This window comes from Manacus vitellinus, unplaced genomic scaffold, assembly GCF_001715985.3.
Source record: "Manacus vitellinus isolate BGI_N305 unplaced genomic scaffold, ASM171598v3 scaffold_71_pilon, whole genome shotgun sequence".
Classification (NCBI taxonomy): Eukaryota; Metazoa; Chordata; class Aves; order Passeriformes; family Pipridae; genus Manacus; species Manacus vitellinus.
In genome coordinates this window covers 434,348-457,144 of record NW_021940761.1, presented here as the reverse complement: position 1 = coordinate 457,144, position 22,797 = coordinate 434,348, and the positions used below count along the sequence as shown (strand labels likewise).

Sequence of the window (22,797 nt, the reverse complement as noted above, 5' to 3'; positions counted from 1 at the left end):
GCCCAACAGTTTTAATGGCAAAAAAAAAAACCAATCAAGTGATTTTATGAGTCCCAGTTAAAAGTAATTATACAGTATAAGTGCTTTAAGTGAGTTAATGAGACAGACAAATCTGATAACGAATTGCTAGCTCATCATAAGCTTCCTTTCAAGTTAATTCAGTCTCTCCATTGCAGGGCACTGTTCTGCATTGCTTTGTTCTCCACTGAGTCCAGCTTTGGCCCTGTTAGCATCTGTCTCGCTCCATTTAGTGCAGGGGGTGTGGGATTCAGCTGTTTGCATTAGTAGGTGTATGGGTAGCAAATCTGGTGTTGCAGAAAAATTCAGGATGACTTGAGGAAGCAAACAGCACTGATGGGAATAAATTTTGCTGTTTCATTCTAATTTCACCATATTATTTATCCTAATGCTAGGGTGTTTATCTAAACATGAAATACTGTCTGCGAGAGTTTATTGAGGAGTTGAGAAGCCAGTTTTATAATAATTTGCACGTCTTCAATAGCATTTTCAAGTAGGCATTTTCAAGAGAATACTGATTAGCTCTCTTGTATGTAGGAAGTGTTGTAGTTGAAGCTGGGTGTCTGCAGGTAATCCTGAAGAGAAAATAAAAGCAAGGTGAGGTTTTTCAGCCTCTGATGTTCAGTTAATGTGGGGATCTTCAGGGTACCCCTCCTTCCTTGGCCCCATCCTCATCCAGTGTGGAGAAACAGCAGGGGCACTGCTGGTGGAAGGACCTTTGCCCAAGAGAAGAATGTCAGAAGGGATCAGGAAAACAGCATGTGATGTTCATGGCCTCATGAGCTGTAGTTTGGTATCACATCTCACAGCTAACAGGAAAGTTTTGGGTAAGGGAGACAAAAAAACCTGACAATGTTCTGGGTATTTATTTTCCCAGTCAGTCATCAGTCTCCTTGCTATGAAACTGGCACTTGCTATGGAAATGAATGATCAGTGTATCTAATTGCCTTTTGCTTTGGTCTCCCTGCCTTGATAAGGACAGGAAACTTATAAATAATTAGATTTGTTACTACACCACATTGATATTATTAATGTATTCTATTTTTTATTTATTCCTTCAAGTGCATCAGTGGATGATGTATAGACTGCTTACATGGGAAGAAAAAGTGCTATGCAAAGATATTAAAAACATTATATATACCAAGTAATACCAAGATTGATAGCAGAGGAGGTGGTACTAAGTTGTACATTTTATTCCACAAAATCTGCTTCTTTGTACTGTCTTTATAATATCATGTGAATATACCAGAAATTAAGGAATCTGTTGTTAATTGTGCCCATGGATATCACAGTTAATTGACTATAGGGAAGCGTGCTCTTAAGTTGTGGATGATTTTTTTCTTTTCTTTTTTTTTTTTTTTAGGCTGGTTCTTTCATATTAATATAGCTAATATATATTGTTTTGCCAAATTGAGAGTATTAGCTGGATATTTTTTTTTTACAATATTCAAAATACAATTTTGCTTTTTCATTTCGGTTATTGGGGCAGAAAAGAAATGCTTTAACTATTTTTTGTGAAACAAGGTTACACTGGAACATCTGTCAGGTATAATGGGCTCTAATCAAGAGGATCAGACCAGAGCAGTCTAATCCTCTCTGGGATGACTATACCAGTAAATTATCCTGAAGAAGGGGTTTATTTCTGTAATACATTTTGCTTTGCAGTGACTGCAGGCCTGACCCTTTTAAGTCTACGGTAAATGCAGAATAGCTTACTGCAATAAAAGGAGCTCACTTTTATTGTAAAGTAAGAATATTCACACTAGCAATCACCATGGAGTAGATAATGTATTATAATTTCACATTCTTCCTTTTTTTTTTGTGTCTAGCTGACCTTTCTGCAGACAGTAGAAGTATGAGCCTGAAGTGCACTCCATAAAAATATCCCCTAGACTGAGGCATCCAGTCAGCTCTCCAAAGTAATCTGTGTAAAGAGTTTAATGTTCCTTCTTTCTTTCTCTCTCCTATAATGGGAGTAGAAAATCCAGTCTGGTTAGTGACAGGTAGCCCCTCTGCGGATGGAGCCCGCTCTTAATCCAATTTATCAGATGTTTGCAGTAGCATTTGTCCAGGCTTAAGGCTTTGGAGGATGGAGAAGATGGATTTAGAGAAATAAAGCCAGCTGATAGATGGGATCACTTATTAGACATCTTTCATATAAATTATGAAAAATAGCTACAGTGAATTATAGCTGTAGGCTTTCAGATAATAAGCCTTTCAGGAAAAAAATAATGAAACTAAGTGACACTCAGTTCTTAGTCTCATTACCAGGCTGAATCATAATTCAAAGTTCTTTTAAAACTTCCAGGACCGTTTGCAAATCTTGATGAAAATGAAACTAAGCTTGATCGTATTTAACCAATTTAAGTGAGTTTTTTTGGCTGCTACTTTACTCCAGGAATATTTCTTTCCGATAAGTTTCCAGGTTATTTCTGTCTGCAGTCCATTGCCTGCTGCTCTCAAGGTCCAGGGACTGTAATTTTTTTTCCTGTCAGTTTTTGGGCAGTTATCCCTCATCAAAATTGACAGAGCTGGAGAAAAGCCTCCTCTGCCAAGGCAGCACTCCTTGCAAAATCAATAGAAATAACAGAGCAGGCAGAGAACCAGCAGCCTGTATTCTCCTGTTTCCATCCTCCATTCATCCTTGAAATTGGACTTGCCTTGGCTCCCAAAGCCAACCAGTAGCAGGAACAGTTGACACAGTTGACTCAGTCCTGACACAGCCCAGGGGATCCCATGGCCACAGAGAATCTCCTGAACACCCTCCATTAAGGGGTGTCTTAAGGAAATTCTTGTGTGTACATGTGAAATGCATAAGCTGAAGCCTTGAGGTTTGTTAATGGCCAGTGCTACCCTTGGAGAAATGGGAATTTTCTGGAGTCAGGTGAAGTTTAGCAGCTGGATAGAAACATCTCCTGCCAGCAAAGTATTGTACAGCAGCAAAGGATGTGGGCGATGAAGGAGTTGTATAAATGTGTTGGTTTAGTGCTCTGTCATGATTCTGAAAAAATTCAAAAAGGAGGAGGGTAGAAAATAGAGACTATTAATATAGTCCTGCATGGCAACATGGTGTAGCATGTTCTCGTGTCTTTTTTGGAGGCTGTGACAAGAACAAGCAGAGGTGATGAGTGGCCCTGATATAAGGAATGACTGAATAAAGTAGAACTGTGTCATTCAGAGAACAATACCTGAGAGACAGTGTGGTAGGGGATGTATATGTTTAGGAGTAACCTAGTCAAAGGGAGTAAAAAATGAGTGTTTATGACCTTTTCCAATATTTACCAACTGTAACTAGCAGAATGCACCTTCAGAGCCAAGGGAATTGTGCTTAGTTAAGAGTCACTTTCCTTGTAAGAATAAAATCTTACACGGGTTTAAAAGATTGACCTGATCCAATGCAGCCATTCACATGTTGCCAAATGTTTTTGGTTCTTGTCATTTAAAAGTCCCACCTTTCTCCTTCTCCATACATGATTGAACTCCATTAATCTTTTCCATCTGCTTACATCTGATTTAGATGATGTGTTGCCATTCTTTGCTTGCCTTTGAAACTGTGAGGTAATATTGTAATGTAAATTTAGCCCTGTTTCCCAAAAGAACCCTAGCTGAAGTAATTTAGGGATAGAAACCCCAAGATCCTGAAGAGATTTTGTTACTTTGCAGTAAAGTTGTTCATGGGGTTCCAGTGTCTCTGCTTCATTAGGGTGCATTGGCATGTCAAATTTATTTGCATTTAGGTGAGATTTCACTATATAATGAGTATATTGTTTTAAAAAGGGTGCTTTATATCAAGAACACCACCAATGAAGTTATGTAAGGTATTATGCAACATTAGTAAGTCTTGCAAAAGTTTGTTCAAAGGTTAATCAACAGCATGATGTGAGATCTTTATAAAAAATTATTATTTATTTACTGTTCTTGTCTTAGAACCCATCATGTTGCCTCTTGTCCTTCACAGACGTCATATATGTAATATTTCAGAGTTCTGATAATTCCTGCAAATTCAGATTTTTCTTTTTCATGGTTTAAAAAGGCAAAATTAGGAATCATCCCTTTGTGGACTACAAGGAAGTCGAATCTGAGTCAGCAGTGCCCCGGCAGCCAGGAGGGCAAACCATGTCCTGGGGGGCATCAGGCAAAGCATCGCCAGCCGGGCAAGGGAGGGGATTGTCCTGCTCTGCTCTGACCTGGGGCAGCCTCACCTGGAATATTGTGGCACTTTTGGGCACTGAAATGTAAGAAAGATGTTAAGCCATTAAAGAGCATCCAAAGGAGGGCAATGAAGATGGTGATGGGCCTTGAGGGGAAGCCGTGTGAGGAGTGGCTGAGGGGCACGTTGAGTGCTGTGCAGCTGCGAGAAGAGGGAGGACTGATAGGGAGACCTCCACTCAGTTACAACTTCCTCGTGAGCGGCAGAAGAGGGGCAGGGACTGAGCTTCTCTGGGGGGACCAGGGAAGGACGATGAGGGGAATGGGGCCTGAAGTTGTGTCAGGGCAGGGTTAGGTTGGATATTGGAAAGAGGTTCTTCCCCCAGAGGGTGGTTGGGCACTGACCAGGCTCCCCAGGGCAGTGGGCACAGCACCAAGGCTGACAGAGCTCAAGAAGCATTTGGATGACACTCTCAGGCACAGGGTGTGACTCTTGGGGCTGGTCCTGGGCAGGGCTGAGGGTTGGATTTTATGATCCTTGTGGGTCCCTTCCAACTCAGCATATTCTGTGAGTCTGTGACCACAGGCATCTCTTGGTGACAGTTGAAGTGGTTTCAAACCTGTAGTTTTTATGAGTTAATACCAAGAACTAAGTGCAGAGTTTCCAGGGTAAGTTTCAATGCTGCATAAATGTATTTCCAAGTGTAAAATACTGCTGTATCTTGAAATAAAATGCTAACCCATTTTGGCTTTAAACCAAACATACTTTCTGAAACATAATTTTAGAAAAGTGTTAGGAATGTGTGAATTCCTCATTAGTCAGCCAGTATTCAAAACACCACTCTGAAATGACTTTTGTGATTCTTTTAATGGGCACAGTTTTGGTGAGGGAATACCCCAGTTTGGGTATGAATGAAGAGTGTTTGCTAGCAGTCCAATCATGCTGAATTATAGTTAAAGTACTATTTTAAATAATAAGTACTTTGTGGATATAATTATATGACTACTAGTCCTCTCGTTTTTTTTTTTAATAAACATCACTGTTATGAAAATATTCTAATCTAATAACCATAAATTTTCCATTTTAAAGTCCCCAAAATATACTGAAATTGTGAGTTGTCAGCTGTGAAAACTGATAGCAGTAAGGGACTTCTCCCCCAGATTAACTCAGTTTTGGGTGCTCTGATCACAATATCAACTTTTATCTTCATCTAACTGAACAAGGAGTAAGAAGGGGAATTTAGGGTCACTTCCAAAGAGCTCAGAGTGATGAAACTTTGAGAAGCAAATATTTTCTTAAACAATATTTGATGTGTTTGGGGATTTGGGGCTGAGATTCTATCCCAGACAGTCTTGTCAAAAGCAGGAGTCATTGCACTGAGGTCATACATGTTCAGTGTTTAACTGGTACTAAACTAATCCGAGATGACAGACCATTTCCATGCTCTTTCAGAACAGGCCATGCTATTTAGGAAATTAATAAATATTACTTGTCTATAATTTGCTCATAAATGATAAGCAAGGTTGTGTGTGATGCTTTTGCTGATGTCTGGTAAGCAGAGACATGTCCTTCTAGTATGGGCTGACAAATACAAAGTGAGGAAAACACTCATTCCATCTCAGCTGTGAGAGTGTTCCCCGTGTTTCATGTGTGTGGGCATTCAAGGGGACCCAGCAGGGGTTTTTTTAATTTTTGTTTTCTTTTTTAGTAAGCAGACTTTCTTGTAAAAGCCCGATAACTAAATTATTGCCATTTGTATCTTCATGCTTATTCTGCTTGGGTATCTTACTGAGCAGCGAGGCTTGGATGGAAATTCACTTGAAAATAGCCTTCAGTGTGATAAATATTTGTATTTAGACAGAGCCCGGGGAAATCCTTCTGGCCTCTGACAGAGCCCCAAAGGGGAGCTGGCAACTCTAGAGCAAATTAAAGTGTGCAAATCTTCAACCTTGCTGCAGATCCAGCAAATATGTGCAGTGTAACACAGCAAATACGGGAAGGCTTTTAGTTACGGAGGTGTGTAAATGTTTACAAATATGATTAACTGCAGAGCACAAAATCCATTTGCAGCATCAAAGACAAAACTAAAATTACTTTTTCCCGCCCCCCTCCAGGATTATGCTGAAAAGAAAAACACGATAGCAAAAGCTCTGGAAGATCTTAAAGCCAACTTCTACTGTGAACTCTGTGACAAGCAGTACTATAAACACCAGGAGTTTGACAATCACATTAACTCTTATGATCATGCTCACAAACAGGTAAGAGGAATCTGCTTGCTATTTCAACTTAGTTTCATGTAGAATAATGAAATAAGATGTCCTGCAGGCAATCACAGTTGTGTTGTCCCCAGTTTCAGGTTCTGGGAAGCAAAATAAAGCATTTCCTTAGAAACAAATCTTATCGTGGAGATTCTACAGTCAGAGATTCTGAGATGGGAAGAAAGAGAAATTTGAATAGTTTAACTGTGAAGAGGAATAGGGAATGATGAATAATGTGATGAAAAGTGTAAATCTATAATTTCCTTATCAGTTTAATTTTGCACATAAATACTGGGGTATAACTAAGACATAACTTACTGGGAAATGTTTGTTGCAACAGATGTGCACAAGAAACTTGACATACACTTTGGTAAACTTTCCTGTAGTGCAGATGCAGTTCTGAAATAGGCTGTGATTTACTTAAATTTGTGCAGATACAGTTCTGAAATGAGCTAGGATTTTACTTAAATGCATTGCATAAAAAAAATCAAAAACCAGCTGTGGTAACGAAAAGATTCTGGCTAAGATCACAATAAGATATGTGTTAGCTTTAAGACATTATTATTTACATTTTTACCACCTCATTTTATCACTGCACTTCCAAGTTGTGTGCCCTACTTTGGTAAGATAAAAGCAGTGCTTCCACATGGTGAGAAAGACAATGCATCCCAGAGCAACATCCTGGTCTGTAGAGGGGTCAAGTCTATGAAATTCAGAGGGAAAGACAATGCATCTTGACTCCACTGAAGAGATATGTAATGATAATGTAAAGATATGTAATAGCTGTACAGGAAATTTCTACTTAGGCCACTTAGCTGGTAATTATTCTGTATCCTTTTTTTTTTTTTTTCTAATCTGGTGAAATCATATGGTTGTGTATCTGGATTGATTGCTTTCCATTCTAATTGAATCTCCCTTTGTCTTGTAATTCTGCTCAGGGTGAATGTAGACGAGTTGCTACACATGTTTTATATCTGTGTTATATAAGATAATTTGCTTTTCTTTCTGTCAGCCCATCTTCCTGAAACACTTCCCTCCCTCTCTCACTGGTGTTTTTATTTAGCCCACAATTTACACTGTCAGCACGAGTGTTAGATTTAGGTTTGAGAACTATGGAGATGTGGACCCCAGCAGCAATAGCAATCCATGAGAAGCTGGAGGGAAAGATATATATGTTAGATAAGAAATTAGCAGGTAGCTTCATTGCATCCTGCAGCTGCTTATTATGAGTTTTAGTTAAAACAGAGCTGGAACTGATTCTTCAGGTGTTATGTTCACACAGCAGCAGGTCCTTAATGGATGGCAGGAAAAAAAGAAGTGATGGGCAGAGTCTTCCCCACTTGACCTCACTTAGGATTTTTATTTATTAATTTATAAGTGCTCTGAAGCACTTGGAAATAATGAGAACCTGAGGGTTGCAGTCCTCATCCCTCCATTCAGGATGGATGAAAAACTGATTTTGAAGCAGAGGTCAGGTGTGGGACTGAACAGGGGCTTGCTTGCAGTGTTTTCTGGTGGCTGTAGACAGGAGATGGTGGGCCCTGCACCAGCATCTGACAGAGCACAGCAGATCCTGCCCCTCTGTTTTTTGTGTAAGGGGTCTGTGTGTGTTTGCAGGTGGCTTTGTGGATGTGTTTGGGGAAGCACAAGAAGTCATCCTCTTCCTCTGTAAGGTCTTCACAACTTTAATCTCCTTGGTAGGAAATCAGAGAAAAGTTTTTGGTTTTCCAGTAGAAAAAATTGCATGGGTGCTTCTCAGTCATATTACCTGCAAATAAGACTACTGATTCCTGAGATTAAAATGTTAAATCAAGTTTAACTCTCCATGAGTATTTTTTTGTGGTGGCTTCTACTGGTGTTATGAAAGAAACAGATTCCTCCTCCTGTCTTTTGGGTGTAAAAGCTGGCAGGCAGCACATGCTGCAGCACAGGCTCGCTCTGATTTGCTCTGCTTTCAAGGAACTTCATACTAAGTGCTTTTTTTTTGAGTAACCTAACTTAATAATCCTGATGGAGCCATTTGCAGGTGGTACTGTTGAATGCTCTGATTTTGTCTCCAGACTTCCTACCTCAGTTGTTTTCCAGCAGTTCAGCAGGGGTGAGAGGAACTAATAATCCGTCTTTGGGTTTTGCTTCGTATTTTTTCTCTTTTTCCCTTCAGTGAAACCTTTCTGTAATGATGGATGGGGAAGTACTTGCTAGAAAAAGTTTCCCACGATTGAAGGACAGTTGTAAGCATGTGCAGCCAGTTTGGTTTCAGGGATCCCAGCACCTGAGAGTGGTTCCTATATGATCAAATGAATGAAAGCTCTGCCTAAACCTGAGTTCATCCCAGCTTTTCTGAAAAGCCACATTTAATCCTAATTGTGCTTTCTGTTGTCACACCACCTAAGCCATGGGAGGGTTTATCAGAGAAAACATTCCTAACAGCTCCTGTACCTCAATTCTGTTGTAGGAGATTATCTTTTTCTTTCCATAGATTTAAAAGAAAATTCACAGGATTTAAACCAGAAGATTTTTAAATTTTAATTTTTCCTCCTTTGGATGGGGGGCCTTGTGCTGTCAGGTGTTGGTTGTGTCTTACAGCTCTGAACACCCACTTTGAGACAGAGTGAGGTCCTTCTGAGCAGTCCAGAAAGGAAGCATAGGAGTAGGGCAAAAAACTAATTTTATTTCCTAGGAGCTGAAGGAGTTCACTGTCTCAAGAGCTTCACTGCCTCTGTTAGTGTGTTCTTATTGTCAGCTTTGACAATATGGTTTGGAGAGCAATAGCTGGAGCCTTTATGAAGTACTCCTGGAAAAGCAGCTTGCAAGCAGTCAGAGGTAATAGGCAGAAATGAACTCTCTGCTTTGCTTTGAAAGCCTAGACAAAGAAAAAAAAGAAAACCAAAGTAAAATGCAGGTGTACTTTAAAACAAAAATGTTCTCAATATGAGCTCAATACAGGGAGAAATGTAACAAAGGCAGAATTGCTGCTATTTAATATAGTAATGAGAGAATTTGTGGAGGTCAATAAACTAACATGATCCCAGGGAGGTGAGAAGCTGGAATAGTTTATTTGGACTCACAAGTTCATATATAAAGGGTTTAGGACCTACATATTCAACAGGGGGGTTGCATATTCATTCTGTTACAACTGGGGACTTTCCAGGGATGAGGTAAAGGGGAAATTCTAAATTACAAACCTTTGGGTCTTAGCACTTACATCATAGGGGAAAACCCACTTTATCTGGGGGGATTTTACAGGGGGGAACAGGTATTGGGTTATATGCAAAGGTCTGATGAGATCAGGATGTGGATTCTCTGGCTGGGGCAGGACATGTGATAACATCATGCAAAGAGCCTCTTCCATTCTGCTGGAGAAGGCAGGAAATATCCACAGTGATGAGGTCATTGAAAAGGGTTTTTCCCCAGCTTTCACAGTTCATGGCTTTTTGCAGAGACTGCTCAAATCCCTCTCTGCAGCTATTACATTTTTGAATCCTACAAGAATTACTATTTGATGATGATGATGGTCTAAAATCCCGGGATGCAGATTTTAAGACCGGTGCCAGGACTTTAAAAACATCTCTATGATTTTATTCAGCATTTCTGGAAGTGCACGAGGAGCTCTCTGAACTGCTTTATTCATGCAGGGTGGAAAAAAAGTCCTCGAAATGCTGTGGGTTTGATAAATGTGGCTGAACATTAAATCTGAGGCTCTGAATGACCTTAGAGCTGCTCGGAGCGGGTGAGTTGTGCTTGTCTGCTTGGTAAAGAAGGCTGGGTCCCACAGCTCAGTCCCCTGCATCAACCATTCCTCAAGAGACTTCTGCCACTACAGGAATAAAGAGGTATTATTTCTGCTTATGAAAGTCTTCCTCTTCATCCCAGAACTTCTGATTAATCACCTAATATCACGGCAGCACACTCGAGAGCTTGGTGCTGTTTCGTCTCCCAGGAGGACTTTTCCAAATATCAAGCAACAATAACAGTGAAAGCTGTGATGAAAAATAAATAGCCCTAATGTATTTGCATCTACATATGAAAATACAATCAATTAAGTAAATTATAAGTAGGAAATTTTCCCCACAGAATCAGAGGTCATTTCTCAAACTGTTTCTCCCTGGATGAAAATTATCTCTGTGCTCTAGAAATGTATTTAAAATTGTATGGAGGTAATAATGGACAAATTATGCAGAAAGACTAAATGAGTACTTGTCCCTTTTCCCTATTCCAGACACAGATTTCTTCTGTGTTTTTCTCCACTTCTTACATGTTTTTCTTTGCAATTTTTTTGAGATCAATGGCTAATAAGCTAGAGAATATCGATCTGTAGTCAGTCAGAAGTCCAAACTTAACTCATCTTTATGTGTTTGAATAAATGTTTCGTGCCATACGTGTGGAGAACATGAAATTTGGAAGTGGAAGGGTGTGGTTAGGCATAACAATAATATAAAAGCCTCATCATTTAACTAAAGCTGTACCTCCTACCAGGTACAAAGTGGATAAGGAGTGGTGTAGCACATTTGGGATGCCAGTATTCCCAGCAAACATAATTGGATGTAAGCAGTTGTTTGAGCCTGCAATTTAAAAACAAAGCAACAAATCCTTGTAGTCATCATTACAGCTCTTTTAAAAAAACCTCTCATTGTAGAGTTATTCCCTCTGAAAAAGAAAAACACCCACATCTTCTCCTTGGTTGGCACTTGCAGAGCGAGCACTGCAGTGCATCTGCAGCTTCTGGCATAGCCCAAGAGTTTGTGTCTGTTTGAAGGGAAATAGCACATGTACTGGGAGAATCATGAAGTGAAAGAACTTAACTGCTTGCTGGGAGCCAACAGGATTTTTTGCTGTATTTTTCAGGCCTGCTTTTTGCAGGTTGGGTTTCCCCTGGAGCTACTGGAATCAGACTGAGCCAGAGGCAACACGTTGTGTGCAATCTTTGAAATGCAGAAATAATGATTCTCAAAAATAGTGCTATCTTCTAGAGCAGTGTGTCTAGAGCTTTGGTGAAGTACAGGATAAAAACTAAAGTGTTTCAGAATTTTCTGAAGATTTGCTTCCTAAGCAAAACAAACGTGACATATGGTAACTCAGATACTGGGGACGTTCTCTAATAAGAGATTTCATAAAATAAGAATATTAAAACTTCTGTTTCTCCAGCTTTAAAAAAAGTTTTTAAGCTCCACTGGAAAAGCTGGAGTTGTTACCTGATAGGGTGATGGTAAAGGGGATCACCAGGAGAGGTGCAGAGCAGGACAGTGCTTGTTTCATGACGCGTATCCGCTTTTGCTGGACACACGTCCATGAGAGGCAGAGGGTGAGGGCAGCTGCTCTTGGCTGGGTCCTGTCCCCTTCCAGCAGTTGGCAGCCCCAGCACAGCTGGAAGCAGCCTGAAATGGCATTTTGCTGGTCCTTGCTGCACGCTGAGCCCAGCCACGAGGGATGTTTGAGATGACAAATAAGACAAGAAGGCCACCGTGAAAATTTATGGCCGTGACAATCCCTGAAAGTGATAAATCACTCCTTTAAGCACCGACTCTGCTGGTCTAGGATCAGGAAAGTGCCAAGCCCATGGTGCCTTGAAAGACTGAGGGTGGCTGTATTTCTGCAGGGAGAGTGAGGAAGGGCAGCAGGATGCAGGTGCAATGCCAGCTGCTTCATCCCTCCTAGGGAGAGTGTGAGCCCGGCACATGCCATTGGATGGAGCTTCTGGGACACAGGGATGCACTTCCAGTGTCATTTTTTTCCCCATTCCTTGTCAGTGAAAATGATTCTTTGCAATGCATTTCAGCGTTTCTCTTTTTCGTTGTATTTTTCTCTTCTTTTTAAATCATTTTTAATATAAGACAGTCGGGGTTCCAGCAGCTGAATTTTCTGGAATGAAGTAATTTTATATTCCTTGTCTTACTTTAGCTCGTGTCTCCTGTTAGAAGAGAGCCACATCTTGGTGTGTCCTCATGGGCAGGCAGTCTGAACTTGCCGAGCGTTAAGTGAGCACAGATGAGGATTTAAACAGTTTTGTTTGAATCAATCTTATGTGGCCCTTTCTTACTGTTTTTATTGCTTTCCCAGAATGTATTTTGGCATGTCTTCCTATATTTCTTTTTTTCCCCTCAGGAAAACATGCTCATCTTTGTAGCCTTTTTAAATATTAAGGGAACACAAGTGAAGGTTCAACTGTGCATTCATGTTCATATGTGTATTTGCAATGCACATACAACCACAAAATGACCCCCTCCTCTCCCAAATACAGGCTGCTCTGTCACTGTATTTCAGGTTGGGTTTGGGTTTTTTTACCCATGAAGACTGTGTTATTTAATGGTCTTTTGTGGTTGGAGTGGGGTTTCTTTGTTGGGGATTTTATTAGCGAAAAGCTTCCTTTTAAGTTTTAAGCACTTGTACTGGCAGTAATGCTAATAAGGGTCATTGCCAGGTCTATTAATTCTAGCTCAGCACTGCTGGGAGCGTTGGAGCAGAGTCTTGCAATAGACTTGATGCTTCCTTTCTCAGCTTCTTTAAATAGAAAACCTGTTCTGTTCCTCTGAAGAGAAAGGCAGAATTGCCAACATGGCAGGAGCACACTGGGCTGTGGAGGAGGGAGGCAGGCTGAGGAGCTCCACTCCTTCGGGGTGTAAGGATATGTCCAGAGCAAATGCCAGCGAGGCAGTTCAAGGGGGAGCCTTGTTTTGGGATGGTGGGTTGCCAAGAGGAGGGTCACCCCTGCCACCACCTGTGGGTGGTTTGGAGTCAGGTTTGGTGTGACCCTGAAGTGCAGGGAGAAAATTAGCAGGAACTGGAAGGCTTCAGGAAAAGAGGAAATACAGTCCCATTGTGTTAGGGCACAAAGCCACTTGGAAAGAGTTTTCCTGGTCTGCGGTGGAAGACTGCCAGTGGTACGCTTTATTCTGCTTTACAGAATGTATTTTAAAATTAAACAGATAAGTTTTGTTCTTTATGAATTTTTCAGCCTATGTAGGGAGAAACTTCACACTGTTTCCTGGGTGAAAGAAAAGAATTTGTTTCCCTTCCAGTTTTTTATTTTGCCTATGAATTTTAATCCCAGAAATTGTCTTCTTGATGGGTATCAGCATAACAGAGTATTTAGGCACTTTTTAGCTCTAAACTTGTACTGACGGGTTAGATGAGGATATTTCTGCATAAAATATTAATCCTGCGAAATCCAATTTTGTTCCCAACAAACATTCTGTTTTCTCATTACCAAAGAAAAGACATATCACTGTGCTCCTGCCTTAGTAATTAATAACAGAAAAGATACTGTGTAACTTTTTCTGTTTTCCATGTTTGGGAAATCTGATTCTGTAATAATGTTTCATTAATTAATAGTCTTTTTTTTCTGAAAAAGTGGTTTCAGAGCAAACACAGTTACAGTAGAGGCGTATATACCCTTTCTGTCCCACTAATAGCCTGCAAACAGAGCATTAGCCCGTGCACTGGCACTACCAATTCCACGAGAAGCCCCTCCCTTAAGGCAGGAGAAGCCTCACCCAGCTGAAACCCTTTCTCAGTTTAGAAACTTAGTGTTTATCCTCAGTTCTTTATTTTCTTTCTAGTTTTGAATTATTGCAGCCTTCCGATTTCTGTCCTTTTCAGTATCCAGATACCGAACCTGATAAATCACTAATGTTAAATTTCCATTAAAAAAAAAGGAAATTACAGATTTTTTCAACCACACATTGCTTATTTATTACTGTTTTAAAAATCTAGATTGAGCACGTTACTAAAGTGAGGGGGAAAAAAATTACAGGACCAACACAAAGAGGGAGGGAGGACTAAGGGACAGGAGGAACCACAGTTTGTTCCATACATCCTGCATGTTTTTCTCCCTGACATGCATTTCTACTGCTCTGTGGCTCACTCTTTTGTTTAAAATTCTACTTCTATATTTCAGTTCAAGTTTGTCTTTTTAAATCAGTTCAAGAAACTTTCTACAGCAAAGTTAGCTGAACTTGAGGCTAATTTTAAGTTTGCTTTACCATATCAGCATCTATCAGGTTTTTGCTGTTTGGCCAACACTGTTGCAAAAGAAAATACTTTTTTTCCATTCAGCCCTATGATAAGAATGGGCACAATAATTAGGACTTGAAGATAGGGAAAAAATAGCAGTTTTTAGTTCATAATTCCTGAGGCATTGTGCATATTGTAATGCATCTTTTGACATACAGTGTTTTTGAGGGGAGCAATGTTTAAAAATTTGTGTAATACAAGCTTGGAGATCAGATGGTGGTTTGCCCATCACTTGCTTTGTTGTATTAGGCTATAGATTAGCTAAGCAATTACCTGCCAGAAGAATATTACTTCTTATTTTCAGTCATGCTTCAGAGTCAGTCTCCCAAAGTTAATTTAAGCATCATTATCACTGCAAAGTTCAAACCAATCAACAGAATACCTTTTCTGCAGTTTTCAGGAATTCCAAATGCAGTTCCATTGCTGTCCTGAAAGCAATCAAGCAGATTATAGATTACCTGGAAGTGATGAATAACATGAGAAGCATTTTGTTCCTCCATGGTTTTGAGCTGTCACAGAGAAAGTGAAGGAAAAACTAACACATTGCTAGTAACATATTAAGTTCTGACCTCTCAAGGTGAATAATTTCTTACAACATGATCTAATTTGCTGAAACAATTAAGTGCTGCATGTGAGTGGTCAGTACTCCATGCCTGGTCCTGCAAAAGCCACCTCGTAGTTTACTATTTGCTACCAAAAAAAAGTTTCAGGATATTTTTTTTTTTTTCCCCTGGGAGCTCTGCTGGAATTCTACTTCATGCCCTGAGGTTTGTGCACGCTGGTTTACATATGAGAGTTTATTCTTCATTGGGAAGAACTGCACAACCTTTTCGGTACAAACCCCGCTAAGTCTTAGGGTAATTATTGCAAAATCAATGCTCCATTCAGCTCAGGAAAAGCTTGTTCTTTTTTTAGTGGGAGCTCTGACCTGTTGATGAAACGTAGCCTTGCAATCAGCACTGCCTTTTGTGAGGAGATGTGACAAGACAAACAAACTTCATGGAAGTGAGAGTGGGTTTCCCACAAGTGGTGACCCCGGCTCGTTCTGCGCTCTGTGGGCAACAGGACGCTGGGACCTCTCTGGAGCCAGAGGTGAACTTCTCACAGTCCATATCAGGAAAGGCTGGATGCCTTGTGTGGGAAATATCCCTCTTTTAAATTTAGAAAGATGGCATAAACTCAGAGAACAAAGAAACAAGGAAGAATTTGTTCAGTGCACCAGTTTCTGGGGAAAAAGACCCCTTGGGCTTACATCTTTTACATTTTAGTTTCACAAAATCCCACCCTTTTTCACATAAGTTCAATATATTCATTTTTGCCTAAAAAGGTTTCTTTTCTCTGAAAAGGGGCTTTCCCTTTATCCCAACTGGTTGCAAGGCATCCCCTGTCAAAGATGATGGATCTTCCTTTGTTCTTAGCCTAAAGAGAAAAAGGAACCCCTGTGTACAAAATGGCCCCAAAAGATTTTAATTTTTAAGAACTTTCAAGTTTCCCTTATCCGGCTGAAAATGACCCTGATGCTCAAGTTCAGTTTTTGGAACTTGGATATCTTACAACTTCGTGATATGCCTGTATATATAAAAACCATATTTTTATTTCTCATACCTTGGGCAGACACTAGTGCTGGGGTTTCTTTAGGCAGAAACAATAATTGCTCTTGTTCTGGGTACTTTAATTGCAGCTTACACAGAAATGTCTTCAAGTTCCTAAACCACTCCAGGAGTGTTCAGTGGAGGCAAAAATGTCAACTTGGGGTTTTCTTTTCCTTTTCCACATGCAGTCAGTGCAGTCTTGGCTGCAGAGCCTCTGCTGGTTAGCTCTTGTTTCAGTTTGGTTTTTTAATTAGTGCTACAACTACATCTGTACAATGAAGGGTATGAGTGGCTCCCAAATTTAAGCTTTCCCCACCCTAACAATGCAAAGGACTGCAATAAGAAAGACATAAATGAGGGCTCCGTGAGCATTTGAAAGGACAGATGAGGCGAGCAGGAATGGGGCAGTTTGACCTCTGTTGGCAGACAGGCAGACAGTCCTCGTTTGAGCACATTTCGAGAGTCAGTGAAAAGGAAAGGTAGAAATGTGCCCCTGCCTTCAGTCCTGTTTGTATTTTGGATCTGCTGAGCCTTTTCCTGCATCTAAAGGACACCAAACACTGTCGCTCCAGTCATACCTCCTAGTCTCTCACTGTGCTTTCACCATGCTTGTTCATGACATCCTTGTGACAAACCTGAAGGATTCTGTAAAGGACCTTCCAGTTTCTTCCAAAGTCTCCATGTGTGGCAGAAGAGTAGAGGTTCAGCATCACACGGTTGAAAGCGTTGATGTCTTTTGACTGAATGATTGTTTTTTATTTTTTTAAGACATTCAACCTGCAGCAAACAATATAAATACAAGCACTTGAATTGTCTCTTCCAGCAGCATGTTGTATCTTTTCTTAAATTAGACCCAGCAAGAGATTTGTGGTATACTGTAATGTAAATTATAAATTATATGAATTCAAGTTCATTCATGATTAATGTGACTAATGCCTGGCATCTCTGATAGGACTTAATGCTGTTGTCTTGGTGTGCAGTCTTGATATACATAATGATAACAAGAGAAGACAAAAGTAAGCCCTGCACCTGGACCCCACCTTCCCTTTTCTAGCGTTCAACAAAATTAAGAAAAAAAAAACCCGACCACCTTTTTTAATGCTGATTTTTTAAAATTTATTTTAAACTACTTTTTTTTTCTGTTTTTGTATTTTTTTAATAGCTGTTAAGTGCTTGCTTGTGCTGGCATCTGTATGGCACATCTGCTGCAGGATCTCATTGTGTTACATGATTTATAACTACAGAGAGACATATCTGCTTACAAGTTGCTTGTAGTGAGAGCAAGAAACAAAGCAAGGGACTCCCAGCAGTAGTGTGGAAGAGAAGGGTTCTGACAGTACCAGAAGTTAGGGATCATTATTGGAGACTCCCTTAAGGATCAGATCTCCTTCTCACCTCTCTGCATCTTCCTCCCTCACTGTTATTGTTGTTCCTCTCCTGGCTGTCGGAGAAGCAACTGGGTGCTACAGAGGCACACAGGTTACATCCAGCATTGTTCAAGGATACTTAATGTTATCAGTAGTATTTGTCTCATGGACAAAAGGTGTGGTATGAGACATTCCTGCCACTGGGTATGATAAAAAAATGGAAGGTTATATTGCTGTGAAAAGGAACACACAAATAGGACAAATTAGAAAAATCAAATAAGCAAACAAAGCATTAAAATGATGCTTATCAAACTCACCCTTAGTTGTTTTCATTCTCTTTTGCTAAGCAAGCATTAAGCTTAACAGGAATGGTTCTTTCTTCTGTTTTGTGAGACAGAGGCTGCTGCCACCTCTCCTCCTCTCTCCTCCTGCTTTGCAGTCCCACTTCTCTGCCCCAGCAGGAGACTTTTCTTCTGTGCCATCTCAAGACTCATTTCTTGCTTAATGAACCCTTTGTTTTTCCTTTGTTTGGATGCGAGTACAAGGCATGCTGCTGATGTGGTTTGCTTCATTTTCTTCCCTCCTTTCTACCCATGGTTACATGATTTGCATTTCTAAGGAATACCCACTTAGTACGCTTTTCCTGGCATCAGCCTGCTATAAGTGTTGGTTAAAAATTATGGATTGTATAATGAGAAATATATATAAAAATATCATCTAAGATAAATAATTGTAGTCTGCCTGTGAGTGTTACATGAGTCTTAACCTATCTGAGGTCTGCTTTGCCTACAGAGGCTGTAACCTTGTCATGGAGCACTTGATATTTGCTTGGCACAGTTGAAGCTCTAGTCTGAGTTACTCCTTCATGGCCAACACTGCCAGCATCTTCAAGTGGCCAGACCCAGTATACCTGAGTTCAGCTCAGAAGGTTTCTGAAGGACAGGTGAAATCACTGGGGGATTAAAAGCTAAAAAAAGTACTCCACGGGGAATATTTACAAGGAGATTTTTGTGTTCAGATGCTTAGAAATAGGTCAAGCCAGAAGCAGATGTCCAGACACCCCATGCCAAAATTGCTGCAAGGCGTGTGCTGTAACCAAGCCTATTTTAGGATCCTTTTTCTTTTTTCCTAAACTCAAAAAACCCCAAAACAAAACAAAAAAAAAATCAGAGGGAGGAGGAGTGACTGTCCAAGCAAACTCTCATTACAGCAGAGTAATAGGACTTGCAGTGGTGGGAGCTGGGCAACCTTGAAATGGTAGGTGTTGCATAACCTCCAGTTATGATGATGAGGTGGGGGGTTACTTTACTTAAATGATGGTAGATAATATCTCAGATGATAGCCAGTCTTTTGCAAATGTCTCTGCGGGTGTCGGATTTTCTTTTCAAGTGCTGTTTGGGTATTTTGCTTTGGCTCTGCACACCTGCCTGGCTGTGAACAAAGGGAAGCTGGAGTAGCTAATGACTCATCTCTCTGCCTCCGTTAACAGGAAGATCAACGAGGCAAAAATAGCGTTCTATCATTTTCCTTAAGCAATAGTGAGAAGAAAAGATTGTGTATTCATAAAGTGCTGGCTTCAGAAGCTTCTTATTGCATCAGCGTAGGAAAAGTGTAAAATTCCAGGTTTATGTTCCTGTTTGGGTACAGCTTCACTGGCTGCTCACCATATTTTGGGGATCCACCACTGCAGAGGGGCTTCTGTGCCTTCCTATATGGGTATGCACAGAGAGGATGGGCTCCTTTGCAAATACCTCAAGTTGCTGCCTGATGTGGAGATATTTGATCTCCAATTTATCATTGAGAAGGCAACTGAGAATAACAGGGTTCAAGTAGTGCGCCTGTCTTTCCTTGGTCTGCTGCAGAGGGTAGTTATTCTGCAGGTCAAGCAAACCCAGTTCTTGTTCTGATTTTTTTTTTTTTTTCAAGTAGAAGTAAAGGACAGCAGAAGCAATTTCTGAGCTTGGTGTGAGCCTCACACAAGGAAGTTAATGGCTCTGCTTGCTGTGCAAGGTCTGAATTTGATGGGGGGTCAGAGTGAGGGAAACAAGGGCAGCCAGTGAGGTCAGGGAGGGAGCAGTCCCTGCCTGTCCTAATTTTTATGGAGGGGAGAGCTTGTCTGCCTGCAGGAAGGAGCTGTAGGGTGTGGGAGGCTGTTTGGCTCTACAGCAACAACTGCCCTGAGCAGGTGCCTGTCACTCTATGGGCAGGGACTGCGTGTGGCTGGAGGATGTAAGGGAGTGGTGTGGTGTGTCCTCCTGAGTGCTTCACTTCACGCTCTCATTCATAGGTGTGCAGTTCTGAAAGTAAAATAAATAGATAAATAAACCCCACAGAGCTCATAACAGAAGTCTAAAATATTAGTCACTTATGGGAGATGATTTCTGTGGGGTAAACTGCTTGATATACTGCTAAGGGAAATATTTTCTTGTACCTCTGCAACTGCTGTCATTGACAATAAAATTGCTTGAAATATTAAATAATGTTAGTGTGTTGCCTACCATGACAGAAACTGTAAGAGGTTTTGACCTGTAGAATGCTTTAATGGGCGCTCTACAGAGGAACTGACACTTCCATTTATTAATTTGTAATTGTCCAAAATAAATCCTTCTTTTTCCCCTCCTGGTAGATTGAAGCCTAGGATATGTTAATTGTGCTGGCTCTTCTCCAGGCCTGACACCTTGACAGCTCTTGTCAGCTTTTAAAAGTTATTCCCTTATGAAAACTGCACTAGTTATTCTCCCATCATGGCCTTGCCACTCATCTCTTCTGTGTTTTTTAATTCTGACATCAAAGTTTACGCTTAGCTTTGACCCCCTGACAGGAGAACATTCTCTAATGACTAGCAGTAGGTCAGCACTCCCTGTTTTGGAGAAACACAAAAAAAAAAGTTAAATCCAGCATTTTGGTTAGCAAGTGTACGCCTGGGACTCTTGCTTTACTAAGGCTCACTTATTTGCTCTTCATTAAAGAAATGAGATTGTACAGTAAACTGATTTACTAGCTGTACCACCCAGTGCTCTCATCTCATCAAATCTCACACTGTGCAGGACTGGAGCATCTCATAATTTCTAAAAAAAGACCTCTAATTAACATTTATGTGCTACAGAACATGATGGTGCTTCAACGGGTGGCAGTTTTTCCTTCGAGTCGGCGTTGGAGCAATATAATTGTGTTGCTGGAGCTGCTGCCTTAGAGATATAAAACCAAGACCTTGACCACCACGATAATTGAAGTTCCCAGGCTGCTTTCTTAGGAGCAAGGGTAGTAGCTGCAGTTGTGCACTGGCCAAAATCCAGGGGGATATTTAGATTCTGTTACATTGATCCCCCCTGCAGGTTCAGCTGATGGCAGTGGCTTCTCTTCCTCCCGTCCTCGAGGTCTGGTGTGATTGATGTGCACTGCCACACATCTGCCACTGTCTAAGCCAGGGGAGGTTGTGTCCCACTGCTGAGCAACGTGGTGCAGGTGTACCCCTCAACCCCAGCACCTGGAAGAGCCATTGTAACGCTGCAGAATTGATGATTATCAGAATTACAGGTTCTGGGTAAGGAAAAATACTGCTCCCTGTGCTTGAGCACTCGAACCACCAGAAATCACTGGTTTCTGCATTTTAAGTTACCTGTCAGCAGATGAACAGCACTAATCAGATCACATGGAAGAGAACTCAGGTTAAAGGGGTTGCTTTTGCTTCCACTTGCTCAAAGTGCAGTAGCAGAATATTCTTTGTGAGAGCTTGATGTGTTGTGGTGTAGGCTTTTGTTGTTTTTTTTCTGATGACTACTCTGACATGCTCTAGAATCTAAGTTTTTCTCCCTCTGGCCTGGAAGATGGTGGAGTTATGTTAATGTAGGGAACTTATAGTAACTGGGAGAGGCTGATAAATTGTTCCTCTTCAAGCCCTTGACTCTGATGGAAAATAACCTCTGTTAAGATGGTGTAATTAATGGTTTCACTATGTTCAGGATCTTCAAAAGTGAAAGGTAAAACTATGAAAGTTGGTAGTAATCAGAGTTTCACTTACATGTTCCAGTTGGACTGAGCCTGGAAAACCAATCTGCCACCTCTGTCTCCCCAGAAAGCCTAGACTGGGACTAGAAAGACTGATTCTTACAAAATATGATGGTCAGCCCTGGTTTTCCTATTACCTGTAGGATTAAGAGTGAGAAAATGAAAGACTCTTTCATCATAAACCCAATTCAGAGGACCAGAAACAGCTGAGGAACTGTACAAGAGGGGAGGGATCAACCCCTTCAAATGTGGGTGGGCATTACAAGTAACATTCCTGAGTCTTTCCTAAATCTTCTGCCCCACTGGTCATTTATTTGCTGCTGGAGAATAGTTAGACTCTTGTATACTGCGTGACTGGCTGGAGAATTCCTCCAGGGTGGAAGAGGGAGAGGTGATGCTTTCCCTGGCACTAAGCAGGAATGTGGACACAGATTGCAGATGTGCTGTGTACAGGACGCCAGCTGGTGTCTTGAGGGTCAGTAGGAATTTCAAACAGAATGATTTATTGTTAGTGATACTGCCCCAGGCAGAAGGGAGAGTTCACAGCATCAAAGTGAGGTGTCCTCCTCGCAGGCACAGGAGATTGGTTCCACAACATCTGTTAAAAGAAGAAAGCAAGTCAAAGCTCTGCTGATGTATCTGCTTGTGAGGGTGTGAAACTGTTACCTGTGATTGGAGCAGACCCTTTATTGCCTATTGGCAAGTGCCAGATCTGGTTTCAGTAGTGAGAGTACTGGGGTCTTGCATTGCTTAAATGTGCATGTGTTTGATGAATAGACCCACCCTGTGCTCGTGTCAGGTGCAGCTGTTTCTGTGCAGCATCTCAGGGTGGAATTTCTGCTGGGAAGCCAAGTATCCAAATTTAGGTTTTCAAGGGACTTTGTTCTTACCCTTCATCTTTGCTGATTGAATGAAAGCTTGAAGATTTAACACTGCAAAATAGTGATATTTTAATGTAAGATGTACTTTAAATGTTGCAAAATTACTTAAGAAGTCTTTATATTTTGTGTGGGTATAAAGGATGGTTTTCCTTCACAAAGAAATTTTTCACTCACTACCTGATTCCCCTTCTTAAATTTTAGAGAGAAAAGAAGTGCTGAAACCCTAGAGTAAGATATAGATTCAAGGCATAGCAACATTCAGTTTATGGGGTGAAGTGCTATACATTAATAAGATTTGATGAGAATAGAAAACAGTGTATAACTTATAACCAACTTATTAAAACTAAGTAGGTATTACTTTAGTTCCATCTTCAGTGATCTTCTAGCAAGTTATTTCTTTTAATACAAGTTGTTCTAATTTGGGCAGTGGGATCAAGAAAGAGCTTTAGTTGTCTGCCAGCAGCTCACTTAGGGACCTGGTTCCTCAAAATTTGGGAAGCTCCTATTGAGTCC

General features: G+C 40.8%; 1 protein-coding gene across 1 annotated transcript in view; it reads left to right on the top strand.

Moving 5' to 3' along the window:
- Window positions 1-4,723: 4,723 nt before the first annotated feature.
- Window positions 4,724-22,797, top strand: part of ZNF804A (zinc finger protein 804A) — a gene marked incomplete at its 5' end in the record, with an annotated part of 37,764 nt that continues 19,690 nt past the window's right edge. Inside the window, 2 exons of the mRNA XM_029964429.1 lie at window positions 4,724-4,735; window positions 6,283-6,426. Of these exons, the coding sequence (XP_029820289.1) occupies window positions 4,724-4,735; window positions 6,283-6,426 (156 nt within the window). The remainder of the gene's footprint in view (window positions 4,736-6,282; window positions 6,427-22,797) is intronic.